This window comes from Brassica oleracea, chromosome C3, assembly GCF_000695525.1.
Source record: "Brassica oleracea var. oleracea cultivar TO1000 chromosome C3, BOL, whole genome shotgun sequence".
NCBI lineage: Eukaryota > Viridiplantae > Streptophyta > Magnoliopsida > Brassicales > Brassicaceae > Brassica > Brassica oleracea.
In genome coordinates, this window is record NC_027750.1 from 25,236,388 (window position 1) to 25,251,977 (window position 15,590).

The 15,590-nt window shown below is 37.2% G+C and overlaps 5 protein-coding genes, 1 non-coding gene and 1 pseudogene across 9 annotated transcripts; 3 read left to right on the forward strand and 4 right to left on the reverse strand.

Annotated features, from left to right (window-relative positions):
- Positions 1–2,881: 2,881 nt before the first annotated feature.
- LOC106329178 (pentatricopeptide repeat-containing protein At3g13160, mitochondrial-like) lies at positions 2,882–4,259 on the reverse strand. Its single transcript, XM_013767790.1, has one exon. It carries the CDS (start codon positions 4,168–4,170, stop codon positions 2,992–2,994), a length of 1,179 nt encoding a protein of 392 aa, XP_013623244.1. The 5' UTR covers positions 4,171–4,259; the 3' UTR covers positions 2,882–2,991.
- Positions 4,260–5,690: 1,431 nt separating this feature from the next.
- Positions 5,691–7,498, forward strand: LOC106331750 (annotated as a pseudogene).
- Positions 7,499–7,589: 91 nt separating this feature from the next.
- On the forward strand, positions 7,590–7,670 carry TRNAL-AAG. Its single transcript has one exon. It is a non-coding gene; the product is annotated as a tRNA-Leu (tRNA).
- Positions 7,671–7,893: 223 nt separating this feature from the next.
- On the forward strand, positions 7,894–8,952 carry LOC106331751. 2 transcript variants are annotated; one of them, XM_013770157.1, is made up of 2 exons: positions 7,894–7,990; positions 8,450–8,952. In XM_013770157.1, the coding sequence occupies exon 2, from the start codon at positions 8,510–8,512 to the stop codon at positions 8,858–8,860; it is 351 nt and encodes a 116-aa protein (XP_013625611.1). In that variant the 5' UTR covers positions 7,894–7,990; positions 8,450–8,509; the 3' UTR covers positions 8,861–8,952. The 2 variants fall into 2 exon arrangements, with proteins under 2 accessions (XP_013625611.1, XP_013625610.1); XM_013770156.1 differs by lacking the exon at positions 7,894–7,990 and adding an exon at positions 8,261–8,332 and having other exon boundaries at positions 8,420–8,952.
- Positions 8,953–9,721: 769 nt separating this feature from the next.
- On the reverse strand, positions 9,722–10,731 carry LOC106330222. The gene has a single exon (XM_013768731.1). It carries the CDS (start codon positions 10,589–10,591, stop codon positions 9,722–9,724), a length of 870 nt encoding a protein of 289 aa, XP_013624185.1. The 5' UTR covers positions 10,592–10,731.
- A 561-nt stretch (positions 10,732–11,292) lies between these two features.
- On the reverse strand, positions 11,293–14,407 carry LOC106329067 (DNA damage-inducible protein 1-like). Of its 3 annotated transcripts, none has more exons than XM_013767644.1 (15): positions 14,271–14,407; positions 14,058–14,090; positions 13,794–13,924; positions 13,592–13,703; positions 13,370–13,486; positions 13,179–13,244; positions 12,944–13,006; positions 12,809–12,853; positions 12,593–12,654; positions 12,408–12,501; positions 12,214–12,306; positions 12,068–12,137; positions 11,904–11,974; positions 11,747–11,827; positions 11,293–11,653 (listed from the first exon to the last, which is right to left on the reverse strand). In XM_013767644.1, exons 1-15 carry the CDS (start codon positions 14,334–14,336, stop codon positions 11,525–11,527), a joined length of 1,233 nt encoding a protein of 410 aa, XP_013623098.1. In that variant the 5' UTR covers positions 14,337–14,407; the 3' UTR covers positions 11,293–11,524. The 3 variants fall into 3 exon arrangements, with proteins under 3 accessions (XP_013623098.1, XP_013623097.1, XP_013623099.1); XM_013767643.1 differs by having other exon boundaries at positions 13,592–13,706; positions 14,271–14,398; XM_013767645.1 differs by having other exon boundaries at positions 13,592–13,709; positions 14,271–14,398.
- Positions 14,408–15,062: 655 nt separating this feature from the next.
- On the reverse strand, positions 15,063–15,590 carry LOC106334126. Its single transcript, XM_013772465.1, has one exon. It carries the CDS (start codon positions 15,461–15,463, stop codon positions 15,260–15,262), a length of 204 nt encoding a protein of 67 aa, XP_013627919.1. The 5' UTR covers positions 15,464–15,590; the 3' UTR covers positions 15,063–15,259.

The window sequence follows — 15,590 nt, forward strand, 5'->3', positions numbered from 1 at the left end:
ATGTAAACTCCTCGTAAACATTACATGGAGTTTACAACGAACATTTACGAGTGATTAACATCGAAATATTTACGAGGATTTTACATCGAAATGTTTACGAGTGATTTACAACGAAAGTATTTACGTGTGTTTTACATCGAAATAATTACGTGGGATTTACGACGAATCCTTTCCCTTCGCTTTACGAGGAATATATTTCGTCGTAAACGTAACGAGTCGTTTACGATGAAACCTCCGTTACGACGGACGTTTGACAACGAAATGTCTTTCGACGTTAATTCGTCGTAACACCACGTTTACGACGAATTTACAACGAATACTGCCCTAGTAAAAAATATGTTTTCTTTGTAGTATACTGTTTATAATCAATAATGTTAAGTTAACGTCAAATGTTGAGTCAGTGTGTGTGTGTGCGCGCGCATATAATCACATGATCCATCTATCCAAGTGGAACAATTATCAACGAATAATCGAATCTAAACTAAAAAGCGGATATATTTTTGCTTAAAGACTCGATAGATTCTCTCATCTTCGCTTTTAGTTTTTAGAGTTCCATGCTTTACTTTTTTTTCAGTTTCCCACTATCCCACATATCCACCACAAGTCTCAAAAAATAATAATTAATTTGTGCTACATTGAAGCTTTGATTACAATCTTCTAGTCAGTAGGTTTTAACCTTTTCCCAAAACAAGTTTTAAGTACATGTACATAGCAACACGTTCTATTTATGTGATATCAACTCTATTCATCTCGATAGGTTGGTACCTAAAACGAAAACATGTGATATAAGTATTTAACTAATTTTAATTGATCAAACCCATTAATCAACAGAAAGTGAGCAAATCGGAAAGAAGGTTTAGTTATGTTACATGTGTCAAACAAGCAAGGATGGTATATTTGAAGTGTATGTATAATGAATATTAGGTACTCAATTATATATGATTAGTTACAAATATAAATATTATACAATATGTACATTCTTTTGCTTATAATAATTAAGTTTAAGAAAATGACTTAGAGCGGAAGATCCATCGACTAGTAATAGACTATACGATCTTGACACAACATAACAGGTCCACTCGTGATCGTACATGTATGAGAAAGAAAATGAGATGATTATATAAACGGGTCAATTTATCTCAAAGTTATATACATGTTAATATTAGGCTGTGATTGCAACATGTTTGTAAGTACCCCGAACAAACGACTTTATGCATATGGGTTTGCATGATTGTATAATTTCTAACAAGGAATGAATGAGGGAATGTATCAATCAATCATGGATCTATTTACACATTACCAAAAATCCAAATTAAAAATAAAATAACACTGAAAGAATCCATGGAGAAGAACAGTAAACTCAATCAGTGGATAACGAAACCAAACAAAAAAAAATAGAATCAAGTTGTAATAATATAAACAATCAGACTCTCTTATAGAATTAAGTGGGTCCAATTAATATTGATAGAAAAATGATCAAATTCAACAAATACAATCATATGCTTATAATAATTCTCAGACAGCTAAAGCCAAAGACCATAACAATATTTGTAAAATGCCGGGAAATATATATTCGTAAAAGAAGTCACAAGACTCGTAAACGTGTAAAACAAATCAGTATTTTTGGGAAAGATCATGCATTCAGATGCTATTGTTTGTGTTTATATGGAAAGATGGATGAAAAAGTAAATATATGCACTTGTTTTCAAGTATGTAAACATAGCTCAACTTTTGTCTTATTTTTTAACTGAAAATTATAAAACAAACAGTTTTGGTGAAAGGGGTTTAAGGGAGGTGGTGAAGTTGGACAACCACAAAAAGCAAATGATGAGAGAATGAGAGGTCAATTTTGAGGTAAGAGTAATCAGTACTTTGTTCCTTGAAGCCTGTGGGTGCTGTGAACTGGAAGGATGATGGACCCAACATTCCTGATACTCAAACTAATCTTGGAACTGATCACCTATTAAATGTATAAATTATCACATGTTTGATTCTCATTAGAAATGGTTTACTTTCTTAATAAGAGTTAATCTAACATAGTTTAGGCATCGTCGTATGGAGATGTACCGACTTTCAAACCCATGATTTTTTTATCATTAAAAAAAGAACTGATTAAAGAGTGTCAATATATAGTTATATAGATAGTTAGAGGTAAGTCCAATACTACCAAAAATGAATCTTTTCAGCTAGGTCTAATCGCCGGTTTCAAATTTTCTTGATTAAGCCATACCGAGCTTTGGATCAATCTCTTGGGGCATGTGGGTGCTCCTACGAGACTATGGCTATGTTGTCGAGACATTGGCGCATAGCTTGCAATGGTACACGACACAAGCTCAAAAGAACATCTAGAGTGAATTATGTGAAATGACGACAAATTATTTCCACCAAAGATTACGAAATTAGGATTATATTATATAATTTGTGCTATGGCATGCGTGTTCAATGTTCCATCTTCATAATAGAATCTATAACATTTAACGAGGAAACTCTGAACCTCCGGAAATTAAAAAAAAAAGTGAAAAACAAAATCACAAGAGACACCAATATAACCTTGTTGCCTTGCAAGTGGAGTCAACTGGATGACAAATCAAAACGAGTGATAACAAGATAGGAAGCCACCATTATGACGCCTTCGTTAAGGGAGTTGCTACACGCTTATCAATCACTCTTCTTGCCAGTAGAAAAATCCTGGTAGGTGGATCAGTCACGGTTTTGTACATATTGGGCCGACACAGGACATTGAGTTTGATGGCTTCTTCGGACATCTCAACCGCTCTATCAAGATCTCCTTTCTTGCAGATGTTGGGAACTGCATAGCGTTTTTTTATGGCATCAACACCAAATTCAAGTACCAACTCTCAAATGTCAAAGAAGGCACATGAGCACAAAACATCAGGTAGTTCAGTTATTCAAGTGCAAACAACAAGACACTTGAAGAGAGAAAAACATAGACTAGAAACTCGTTGATAAGCTTGCAAATGAACTACTACTTTACTCTTCAGAAGAGAAACGTAGCTTGAACTGTAAATACTCATTCTTCTCCGCAAGTTCAACAATCTCCTCAGCTTCTTCTCGCTTTGACCCTTTCACCAACTCATCAACCACCTCTTGCATGATGTCCCCATCCACAAGTAGACGCTTAGTGAATATCTCTTTACAGAGCTCAAAAGCTGACTCTAAATCCCCAGCCTTACACATTGCAGGAAGCAAAGACGAAAAAATCAATTTCATCGGTCGAAAACCGTTCTTCTCTAACTCCCTGTACCACATCTTGGCTTCATCAACTTTGCCTTCACCTGCACATCCTCTAACCAAGGCAGTGAATGTGAACACATCAGGCTTGATCCCATTACCCTTAAGTTCCTCAAATAGACTAACCATCTCTTCCGACTTCATCTCCAAAGCTAATCCTAACAACCGAGCATTGTAACTACGTATATCTCTAGCAACATCCTTCTCAACCATTCTACTCCATAGCTCTTCCCCCTGATCAAAATGCCCCTTTGTATAAGACTCATGTAACAGCAAGTTGTAGCTGAAATGATCAGGCTTCAAACCCTTGTTCTCAATCTCATCAATCAACGAAACAGCTTCGGACAAAGAACCGTTTCCACACAACCCTTTGATCAAGGTATTGTAAGAAGCAATGTCCGGCACGATCGAGAGCTTAGCTGGCAACTCATTGAAGATCCCTTCAACCAAATCAAACTTCTTGGAGTTCACACACGCGTTCAGCAAAGCGTTGAAAGACAATACTGATCTTTTGCAATTTCTCTGAGGCATTTCGTCGAACACCTTCTGCGCGTTCTCGAACATACCGGCGCGGCCGTAGAGGTTGATGATTCTCGCGACGAATCCTTCCTTTGACATGTTCGGGTACTTGTTCTGCTCCTCCAGGATCTCCTCGACCCATTCGAATTTCTTGGCGGCGGCGAGGCGGCGGACGGTTCTCTCGTAGACGGGTTTGTTTTTGCGGAACCATTCGGTTTGGCAAGCCTTTTTGAACTTCTCTGTGATGTGTTTTGGGTCGTTTTCGTCGTTCACGAGGGTGATGAGGGACGGTGTTCGTTGCGAGGTTGCGGCGACGGCGGAGGAAAAGCGGATGTTCGTGGTGGTGGTGGTGTTGAAGCTGTTAGTGCTACGGAGGAGAAGGCGAGAAAGAAACGACATCGTTTTTGGTGATTGGATGGTTTTATCTTTAGTCGGAGCGTTCAACGTTTCAAGGGGTTTTAGGAGGAACAACGGCTTCGGTACTTAAGAGGTTTGCAAGTACGGGCGGGCGTTCGGGTAACCATTCGGTCTATTCGGATTTCGGGTTCAAAGATTTTAATCTAATTCAGGTATTTTTAAATTTCGGTTTGGGTTCAGATAACTCATTTAAATTATTTTTAAAAAATTTTAATTTATTATATGCTTAAAATTTCTCAAAATCTATAAACAAAATAATAAATTACAAATAGATTTGAATAACATATGTCAAAATATATCAAATTAACATATAAATTGGTTTGGTTTGAATATTTGGATAGAGAACAATAGATATTTCAAATATTTTTGGTGTTTTGAGTATATTTTAGTTATTTTAGACATTTACTTTTGACTATTTATATATATTTTCAATTATTTTGGACAACTTAAAAAGTATCTTATATATTTTGAATGTTTCTAATATACATTAAATCTAAAAGTAAGTAATATATTTAAGTATATAAATCTATTTCGAACACATTCGGGTACCCGAAATACTTCGGTTCAGATCGGGTTCGGTTTCGATTCTCTAGATAGCAAATTTTTTAGCCCGTTCGAATATTTACTGAATTTCGGTTCGGGTTCGATACTACTTTTTTGGATCAGACTCGGTTCGTTTCTTCGGATTCGGGTTTTTTCCCAGCCATGTTCCAAATTTTTTGCCCAGCCCTATTTGCAACATTGGAGAGAGTAAATGAACCATGTTTTATTTTGTACGAAGAACCGAACCGAATCCGATCAAAATTATGTGGTGGTTTTGTAAAATCACTTAAGATTATGTTATTTTTATTTTAATATAAATTTTTGTTAATTAATATTGTTATAATATTTTTATATATATGTGTTAGTTATTTATAAAAGTTTTATGAATTTTAATTAATTATGATAAATATAAGAACCATTGTATAAAATAAAAATAATTTTGAAGTTTTGCTTTCTAGAATAACACTTTTAAATTTAAAATTTAAAATTTTGGAATCTTAAAAAAATAGAGTGTCTTTTTGGATAGTTTTTCTAAACTTCTAATGAATATGATCAGAGCATCAGCATCAGTGAACTCCAAGGGGAGTTCACACGGTTTTCGAAAAAAAAAAAATATTAAAATAAACAAAAGCAATGAACCTGCCTTTTGGGAGTTCAATGCACTGAACCCGGATCATTACTGTAGCGCGGGCTCCACGACACGTGGTGGCCCGCGATTGGTCCGATTAATAATTTTTCTTTTTTTTAACAAAAATCAAAAAAAAATAATAATAATAAAAAAATACTTTGTGAACCCTTTTGATGGGGTTCACTGATGCGGATGCTCTCAGTAGTCTTATACAACTACACACAACACGCCGTTCTGTAGACGTTCAAACGGCGAAGCGTTCACAGTACAAAAAAAAACCGTCTATAAATAGCAGACTTGTTTTCCTTTTTCTCTTCATCCCTCTCGTAACACGGCCGAGTCATCTCGTCACTCATCTCGATTTTGATTTGATCGTCTCTCTAAAATGGGAATTAGGGTTTTATTTTTTTCCGAAGATGACGACCGCAGCTCGGCCGACATGGGCTCCGGCCAAGGGAGGCAACGAGCAAGGCGGTGCTCGTATTTTCGGCGCGTCTCAGAAGTACTCGTCCCGTGATGTCGCTGCTCACACAACTTTAAAGCCAAGGTGAGATTTGCTTAAAGCTGGTTCCTTTCCTCGATTCGATTCGAGGCAGATCCAATCACATGTGAATTACATCGAATTTATCTTTGATTGATGAGGTTCTCCAGATAGCTAGGGTTGATTGCCCTAAGATCCGTAGCCTCGTGTCTTGCTTGGTTTATTGACTCTTGTTGTTGATTTGAGGATCGATAGTGGAAGAGATTTTGATCTTCTGGGGATTTTATTTGTGTTTGATGATCATAACGTGTCTTGATTCTTATTTGTTGGCAGGAGGGAAGGGCAACACACTAAAGAGGAAGTGGAGAAGAAGAATCTTCGTGATGAGCTTGAAGAGCGTGAGAGGAGACACTTCTCTTCCAAAGACAAGTCTTACAGTGGTATGTTAAGTTTATAAATTTTTTTTACTACGATTTTGTTAAGCTTCTTCCTTTATTTCACTAATGAGGTATCGTTTTTGTTAGTAGATGATAGAGACCACAGGAGAGGGAATCAGCTATTACTGTAAGGTTAGAGAATGTCTTCTTCTTTTTTTTGATTGGATGTCACAGAATACGTGTAGTTTGATCATATGTTTTCTAACTTTGATATCCTGCTTTTAGGCTCTAAAAGGGACCCTGAAGATCGGATTGTTCCTCGCAGTGTAGATGCTGATGACTCTGATGTTGATATCAAAAGCGATGATGATAGGTACCTACTCTTGTCTTCTTCTTTGCGGTTCTTTGTTTCTTGTTCTTTAAGTTTGGCTAAGAATCAAGGTTGGGGCTGGTAACTAGGCATAGCTGTAAGTCATTGCTTCTCATCTGAGACTTGGTTTGGATAAATGCAATTTGATTATGTGGCAAATTCCGGGGAAAATGTTTGACTCATAATTATTTGTTTTCTTGGAAACTATCTTACGATTTCTTTTGTTTTCGTTAGTGATGAAGAAAGTGATGATGATGACGATGACGACACTGGAGCTCTTATGGCTGAACTCGACCAGATAAAGAAAGAAAGGGTGGAGGAGAGGCTCAGGAAGGTAAAGTTGCTCCTCTTTTGTGATGATTCTGCGCAGATTACTATTTTAAAATGGCTAGGATTATTGTTTTTTCTCTAATCACATTTGACTTAAGGAAGATTTGTCTTGTGACAATGTGTTCTAATGAATCTATCAATGTCATGCACATTTTCCAGGAAAAACAGCAGCAGATGGAAGAGCTAAACGCCAAAGAGGAAGAGCTTCTCAAAGGAAACCCACTGCTTAACAACACTCCAACTTCGTTTAGTGTCAAAAGGAGGTTAGCACCTTTTAATATCTTTGTTTATTCATGAATCAATCTTGGGATCATATAATAATTGTTTTCTACTCTTTTGCAGGTGGGATGATGATGTGGTATTCAAGAATCAGGCACGTGGGGGAAATGAAAGCACCCAAGCGGTTCATCAATGATACAATCAGGAATGACTTCCACAGAAAGTTCCTGCACAGATACATGAAGTGATTGAACAAGAGCGTTACTTGGTCCTTGTCTGTATTGATGAATGAATTAAGGCTTTTACTCAAATTGCATTTATCCAAAGCTTATGCGTTTGACTCTATTGTTATTCCCTCAGATTTCTATTCTTTCTTATTCTTCAGGCTTTGTTGGTCATTACGTTGACATCACATAGATTAACACACATATGAAGGAAATACGGTCATCAAATGTTGATATGGCCGAGTTGGTCTAAGGCGCCAGATTAAGGTTCTGGTCCGAAAGGGCGTGGGTTCAAATCCCACTGTCAACATCATCTTTTGCTTTTTTGTTTTCTGTCATTTAAAATAGAAAAGGACACCAGTGGGAGAAAAAGGAAGGATTTGCTAAGGACAGAAAGAGCATCAAATAAGTTTTATTGCCATATTGTAGACATCTTTTAGTGTGTGTTTGTCTAATTTAAGTGTGGCTTTTTATCTCTAACTTAGACTATGTTATGTAGACTTTAGCGTATTTGGTTTTGGAGTTTGTTTTGTTTCACTGCCATAAGAATAATCATTTGGTAGAGTCTCTCTCGTTTCCATGACTCTTTTTTAGTTCCTATCCTACCTTGCTTAAGAATCTCTGCTTAAGGTGAACCCATCAATCTTTAGCCCTCATGTTGAATGCTTCCTGCGGTCTCTTCTTATGCCTATAGATTTGAATTTTGAACTCTGGTTAGATTTTGAGCTACTGCATGTGTAAGTAGTTTTTTTTTTGTCAACTGTTTATATAGATTTTGTTGTTCTAGAAGTATATGGTAATTGTTATGGTTAAAAGGGATTTAAAATAAATTTGATGAGTTTAAAGATCCCTAACTTGTAGCTACACCTAAGAGTTTTCTTTCATCAGAGAACTTCTTAACAAAAAGCAAACATCTATTTACGGCAGAGAAAACGATAATCTCTTCTGATATTCAGAACCACAAAAGAAATGGTATATAGAAAAACCACTATTTTTAGATGTACATTTTTTTTTTACATTTAACTTGATTTTCTCTAATTTTCAAAAGCCTTTTTTCAGTTCCACAATTTCATTGTCGTCTATTTTTAGAGGTTTCTCTATTCGTAAGAAGGTAAAGAGAAACAAAGAAGGAAGGAAAGAACAAAAAAAATGGAAGGGAAAGAGAAAGAAGAAGCGAAGAGGAGGACGATGATGAATAAGATCAAACTTAAGGAGACACAACAAGAGATAAGCCAAGAAGACGTCAAAAGACAAGAAGCTTACAACATGTCCCCACGTGTACGTGGTGGTGGTGGGCTGGCGGGTATGGTGAAGTCATCGAGCGTGAGGCTAAGCTGTTTGTGTGCACCAACCACACACCCTGGCTCCTTCAGGTGCCGTTACCACCGTCGTAACGCTGGACTCGGAATGTCACGTGGCATATCTGTTCCGACTAACCTTTCAATGTTGGCTGGAGGAGGAGGAGGCTCTAATTCTACCTCTGGCTCTCCCAAGTCCTGAAGTCGTCCCACGATTAAATAAAATATAAATGAATGTGTTTCTTCTCAATACTAAATTTCTCAAATGTGTGTTTTGTATATAAAATATTGAGACAGGCTTTGATTTTCTTTTCTTTATATTATTTTGGTAAATAATTTTCTCTTACTTTATATTATGTTCTGATTCTCCATCATCTTCCTTGCATTGGCCTTTCTGAGAACAAACTTTTATGGTCGTCTCTGAGTCTTTGTTGCTTATGCCTTTCTTAAACAATGTCTGGTCCACACACAAAATACCCATTTTACTTCGAGTATCAGACAATATTGTTACTCTCACCAAGAAATTTGATTGTAAGTAAAAAAAAAAAAATTGATTGCAAGTAATTTACAATCTTAAAATTCATTTAAGAATTATATGTTAGCAAAGATGAACTGTAGAAAATAATAATGAAGTCAATGAATATTCTTTCATTTCTTATCGCTTATCTCCTTCTTTTACAATGGTGCTAACATTGTATTTATACATATAAGCCAAAACCCTAATGGCTAGAACATATGGTATCATCAGGTGACACACTCGAAATCTAAGAATTGAAATGAATTTGGCAGCTCAACTATCCTTGTGCTTATCTGATGCATCCAATGCAGGAGCTTGCTCTTTACCAAGAAGATGCTCCACATCTTGGGCTTGACACAATGCATGTCTGTTGTTGCTTTTGGTCTAGGACATCATTATTTTTTGTCCATAGCATCTTAAAAGCCTCTGAGTCTGCCAGTCTTCTTTACACATCATATACATGGAATGTCCCATACACAAAATAAAAAATATATGAATCTCCTAAATATTCAAATTACATAAAAGAAAATTACACAAAACGCTGAATCAAACTTTCACAGCATACAAAACATGACAATACTTTGGCGACTCATCACCATCATCATCACCATTATCATTATCACCACCACTATTACCATCATCATTCTCACCATCATACCCACCATTGAAGCTAAGAGTTCTAGATTCATCTCCAACCTTAGGCTTGAACACAAACAACCCACTAGACGAACCAGACGTCTCAAACAACCAATCATGAACGTCCCAAAAGATTTCAACAGAAACACCATCACTCACAGTCACAACTTCATTCCCTCTAAACCTCCAGTTCAAGTTCATGATCCTTATCGCCGGCACACCGTCAACGGTGATAAACATCTCAGGGTCGTTAGGACCAGAGAGAGAAGTCTCTATCACCACCTCGTTCTCGCGCCTTGACGACTCTCCACCAAACGCTGTCCTTGTGTAAAACACACGTTTCCCGTGAACATGCTCTTGCTTGGAGACCAAGGCAGCTTCTGTAGCCGAGGGTTTTTTCTTGGTTCTTTGCATAGCCTCGTTCTTTAAGTCTCCTATGGTTAAAACCACAGCGTTTTGGGACACGAGAGAGACGTAGAAGCCTGAAGAAGGTTCAGGGAAGGTTGAGAACTTGGCTTTGCGAAAGTCCCAGTATACATCGACCTTTGTGTGGTTAGCTTCTAAGCTCTTTAGACCTTTCTTACCCCAAAAGGAAGAGCCTGCAAGATCTATCTTCACCTGTTGATGATGATGGTCATGTTCTTCGTTCTTGATGTTCTCTGTTTTGATGGTTAACGAATGTGAAGAGATGGTTCTTGACCATGTGAAGTCTATGTTTTGCGTAGCGTCTGCGATCTCAATGGCGTAGAGTAATGAGACAGAGCTGAATTGGTTAATCATTTTTTGGAGGAAACTCTTATGTGTTGTTGTTGTTTCTTGAACCTTAATGCCTGAAAAGCTAGAGGTTTGGTCTCATGTTCATTCTTGAGATCTTTGAGAATTGAGAAAGGTTTTTTTTTAATGACCTGAAAATGTTTGGTGAAACGAACTAAACAAATCTTTCTTTTTTTTTTGTTTCTTTGTGATTTGTTATGAATAGATCGGCTTCTTTCTAGAGAAAGTTTCTAAGTTTAGATCTTCCTGAGTCACAACCACAAATAGCTTGTGACCTTACCTATCTTTAGTAACATAAGCAGAGATGTTATAAAGAGAATATTCTATTAATCAACCTATCTATTGTGCTTAAATCAGTTTAAGCACACAATCTAGAGGATAAATATGACCTCAGGAAGATAAATATTTTTGGTTTATATGATAAACGCAAGTCTAGTTATTGAAGCAAATATATTATCTCTCCTCTGAGATTTGATGAGATGTATGTTGAGTTTTTCAAAATGGCAAAATTCGGAAACATTCCAACTTGATTTTTGTTCGAGAATTCACTTGTATTTGTAGCATAAAGCACAAAGTTTCTTGACTGGCTTGAGTACTTAAAATCTAGAGACGTCAACGGAGCAACAAGAGCACAAGCATCAGGCACATGCATGATTGAAAGAAGTGTAAGCAGAGTGTTCTATACTTGAACGATTTCTAAGGAATGATAAGTCAAAACACAATTCCATTTCTATGAAATCCTGAGTCTTTTACTCAGACGGCATAAACAACAACCCGAGAGATGTCCTGAAGACATGGTGTTGCAGTTACACCATTCTATGTTCTGTAAAGAAGAGCTATTAAGATACAAGAAAAGGCAATTGAAAAGAGTCTCTTTAAATCACAGTTTGTTGGCAATTGGTTGGTATATGCGACCAAATTGATTATTGTTTTAATCGTTCAGCCGCCAAAGAGAAACCCAGCAGCTTGTTCTTCGTTTCCTGCAAACAATCTGAGAGCTTGTACCACTGCTTCCCTGGAGAAGCCTAGCTCCACAAGCTTTGCAATCTTTGCTTCAAATTCAGGTCCCTGTGGGTTTTACATGATGAAATGATTTAACTGTGACTGGAAAGAAAATCAAAAGGAGTGAGAGACTAAAGCTTTAAACTAAAAGACATGTACCTCTGATGTGTTTTGTCTTGAAGGTTGGCTCGTTGGGCTTGCAACAGTGCTATTCTTCTTCTCTGTGAACCCAGAAGGAACCTATAGGACCAAAACAATTTGATCACAATAACTTATTTCCACAAAAAGATAATAGACAAATGCAAAATTTTATTACCGCTGCTCCAGAGCTAGATGCTTGATTCGGTACACGTTCTTCATCCAAGAATCTAGAAGGGAGGTCTTTCTCTGAAGGAAGTTTGCTCTTTTTCAGGTTAATTGAGGATAAAGATAACAAACATAATAAAGGGTTCAAGATTAAGATGGTAGTAGAGAACTAGCCTTGCAAAAAGGGAACCGAGACCTCTCCTCCTCCAACAGTCAGGACGTTACCCTTCAAATCAATAGTGCACTATACAGAGAAACGGTTTACCATTTGGTTGAAACACATAAAACTAAATGCAAAATCAAATGATGAAGACGTTTACCTGATGCTTACGCAACATATCCAGGCCAAAAAGGAACTCCATGTTAGGTGAGTCCAGCACCACGAATGAACACGGATAAAAGTTATTCCCAATCTGCAAGTTACATTACTTTCAATTTCTTTTGCAAAAATCATAACAACCACAAAGGGGATCACATCATTGTATAAGGGACACTGTCTTTTTGCGGTGCTTACCTTGATTGGAGCGACATGAATGCGGCCTAATATCTCTGTTTGGCCAACACCCTGAGCAATACCTTTATACCGTTGATCCATGAGTCTCAGCAACCTGAAAGTAACAGTTTAAAAAGACTCATGAGTTATCATTCCATCATTCTATATTCAAACATGTACTATAAACATAAAACTGTAAGAATTACCCGCATCTCTCAGCACAACTCTTGGATATAATTGTCGATTGTGCACCACTATCGACAAAAGCCTGGAGATGGTGTCAAATATTGGTTTAGAACATACATATGATCTACGGAGTGTTCAATAACCGATCCCTAAGCGCACTGAGGAACCGAGAATAATTGAAAACAGAGACTCCAGTCAGAAAAGAGGTTATATTCTGGTAGTTGCCAAATTTTTACCTTTAGAGGAACCCCATTGACCTCCATATCCACATACAGCATTATCTAAGGAAGTGAGAAAAGGAAAGCTCAAGTCTGTGTACAAGAAAGTTTTCAAGTTAAGGAATGCTTAAACTAAAAGACGAGAATACATACCACCCTAGCAAAACCTTCAGGATTATGCTCTAGGGCAGCTTCCCAGTTCTCATCAATCCCTTTCTGCTCACAAGTATCAAGACAGCACCCAAAAGTCAGACATGACACGAAAAGATAACAAGGTAACTAGAAGAACAAAACAACCAAACCTAAGTGAATGTTTGCATCAAGGAATCACAAAATATTTACATATACTAGAGTTCAGTACAAAGTAACATAAGGACGAACAATTAACCTGTCGAATTGCAGCTTCGATTTTCTTCTGTGCTTCAACATCAAAAGGATCTGCATACAGAAGAGCCTGCAAGGGGAGAATACATAAGCAGAATCCTTCAATAGTGGTAGATATAACAAAACAAAGAATCTGCTAAAAAAAAAAAAAAAAACAAAGAATTTATCAACTCTTTCAAAGCAAAAAAGGCTTACGAGTTCCTCCTCCTTCTGACGCTGTACTACAGATCGCTGCTGATGCCTTGAACGCAATACATCCTGTAACTTATTTAAATCGCTCCCAGTAATCACTTGTGCAAGCTCAGGATCTGTCTACAATTCACAACACCAAAGCAGAGTCATAAAACAAATGCCAGGAGAATTAAAATATCATAGTTCCAACTTCAAAGCAAAGGTCTAGTAACCATCAAATCACACCTGAAATAACTGTCCCATGAGATTAGCATCACCCCGGATGTGCTGTTGAAAAGCTGCAGGATTCAAAGCTGAGCCATCAGGATTCATCCCCAAATCACTCCTTGCCGCATTACTACTACTGAACAAAGCAAGTAAAGACAAACCATGATCAAGGGCAACATAAGAGTAGTAGCAAGAGGTGATATCAATCCACCGTACGTACCCAGATGAGGCATTGGAAACCATCATCATCAACAAATCGTCATCCTTAACACCCAAGGCACTCAATTTATCTGAGTTCCTCATCTCGTTTCCGTTATACAAGAGCTGTTGCTGCTGAATGGGAACATTCGCCTGCTCATTGATGCAAAAAAAAAACAAAAGTAGTTTAAGCTTAAAGATCGAAGCTTTAAGTAGAATTCAAACTGCTTCGAACTTTGTTATCACAAAACCCAATCAAGAAAAGAGATCTGAAGATCCCTCTTACCTCAACTTCGAGCAAGGCTTTAACATTCTCAACCTACGAGAAAACAAAACCGTAGCGATCAAAAACGTGGAGTAACCAAGGAGTAAGTTTGATCAAACCCATGAATCTCGATCGATCAATTAGAGAAGTAGTACATTGTGATTGTGAGAAGCGAAGCGAAGCGAAGCGAAGAATCAGGAAAGTTAGGGTTTTTTGGGGAGGAAATGAACTTACGGATTCATGGGAATCGACGTCGAGGGTGATGATTTGTTCACCGGTGGTCATGACAGTGATCCTCATCTTGTAATCGTCTTCTCTCTCTCTCTTTGGTATCTCTCTGACTTCTCAACTTTGCTTTCCTTCCTCAACTCTTACTTGTAGGAGAGAAGTCAAAGTCAAAACCATATTCCTAAACCCGCTCTTTCAGAAAGAAGCTCTAAACGGACCCAATGGGCCATGGCTCTCGTTAAAAGCCGGTATTACCCCTGGATCGTTTTAAGGCATCGACCCGGTTTGACATTGGATAACTAATCCACTTTTATTAATGAACTTATTACCTACTAAACATGTTTTACGAACTTTCTTTTTTGAGTAAGCAACGCGCACATACCTACCTGATTAGTACATTAAAAATTTTATATTATTAGGATTAGGAAGAGGTTTTTACCCAGAATGAGATAGATTATCACTTGTCTTGTTAATTATATAGGAGCAGATTACTTTACTGTAGATGAGTAATTTTTTGTTCTTTTATATTCTCTCATGGATTTTTTTTCTAGTAGAATTATGCAATAGGCATCTTTTAATTGGGGTTATCTGAAATATAATATGGTTTAAACTTTTTTTGATTAAAAGCTGCGAACTGCATTAACTTAAAAGGAATATGACGGATACGAATAATAGACGTTTTTTTTTTTTAATTGGCTTGAATAATAGACATATTACGTAAAGTAATTTGATAAAATTGTATCTAAATATAAAAAACAAACAATTGATAATAACAAAACTAAACCTGATGAGTGATGATTGACGAAACATTAGAATACACAAAGAAGAATCAATGTAATTAACGTGTAACGTATTATGGAAGAAAATTTAAAACAACAACGAAAAAAAACTAAATCCTATAATAATCGATAAATATCCAAATCCGACCGAACCGAACACATTCAAAGACAATGACGCTGGTTTCACAAGAGTTTAATATGAGAATAGACAGCTAGTTAATGACCGGAGGGAGCTGGGAAACCATAACCGCGACGCCCAACGTCCCCGCCGCAGCCGAACCTCGGATCGCATTCGAGATGGACGGTCTCTTGGATCTTGTGGAAACCATCCTTGAACACTCCGAATCCGAATATAAACCCAATCGCGATCACAACCAAAAGCAAACACGTGCACAGCATGCAAACCCGTCCACAACACATATTCTTTTCTGTTATTCTTCCTCCGGTGCTCGAGCTTTGTTTGAAATATGTCGCCGGAGATTCGTCTTCGATTTAATTAGGTTAATAATATAAGATGTGAGAGAGAGAGAGAGGGAGTCTGTTTGTT

What these genes read in the sequence shown, in the direction of transcription:
- LOC106330222 (XM_013768731.1), bottom strand. Translation starts at nt 10,591, where the DNA reads ATGATTAACCAATTCAGCTCTGTCTCATTACTCTACGCCATTGAGATC.
- LOC106329178 (XM_013767790.1), bottom strand. Translation starts at nt 4,170, where the DNA reads ATGTCGTTTCTTTCTCGCCTTCTCCTCCGTAGCACTAACAGCTTCAAC.
- LOC106334126 (XM_013772465.1), bottom strand. Translation starts at nt 15,463, where the DNA reads ATGTGTTGTGGACGGGTTTGCATGCTGTGCACGTGTTTGCTTTTGGTT.
- LOC106329067 (XM_013767645.1), bottom strand. Translation starts at nt 14,336, where the DNA reads ATGAGGATCACTGTCATGACCACCGGTGAACAAATCATCACCCTCGAC. An exon ending in AAGCCTTGCTCGAAGTTGAG is followed by an intron (nt 13,925 to 14,057) that starts GTAAGAGGGATC and finishes ATCAATGAGCAG; the next exon opens with GCGAATGTTCCCATTCAGCA. An exon ending in TTCATGTCGCTCCAATCAAG is followed by an intron (nt 12,307 to 12,407) that starts GTAAGCACCGCA and finishes TGTAACTTGCAG; the next exon opens with ATTGGGAATAACTTTTATCC.
- LOC106331751 (XM_013770157.1), top strand. Translation starts at nt 8,510, where the DNA reads ATGGAAGGGAAAGAGAAAGAAGAAGCGAAGAGGAGGACGATGATGAAT.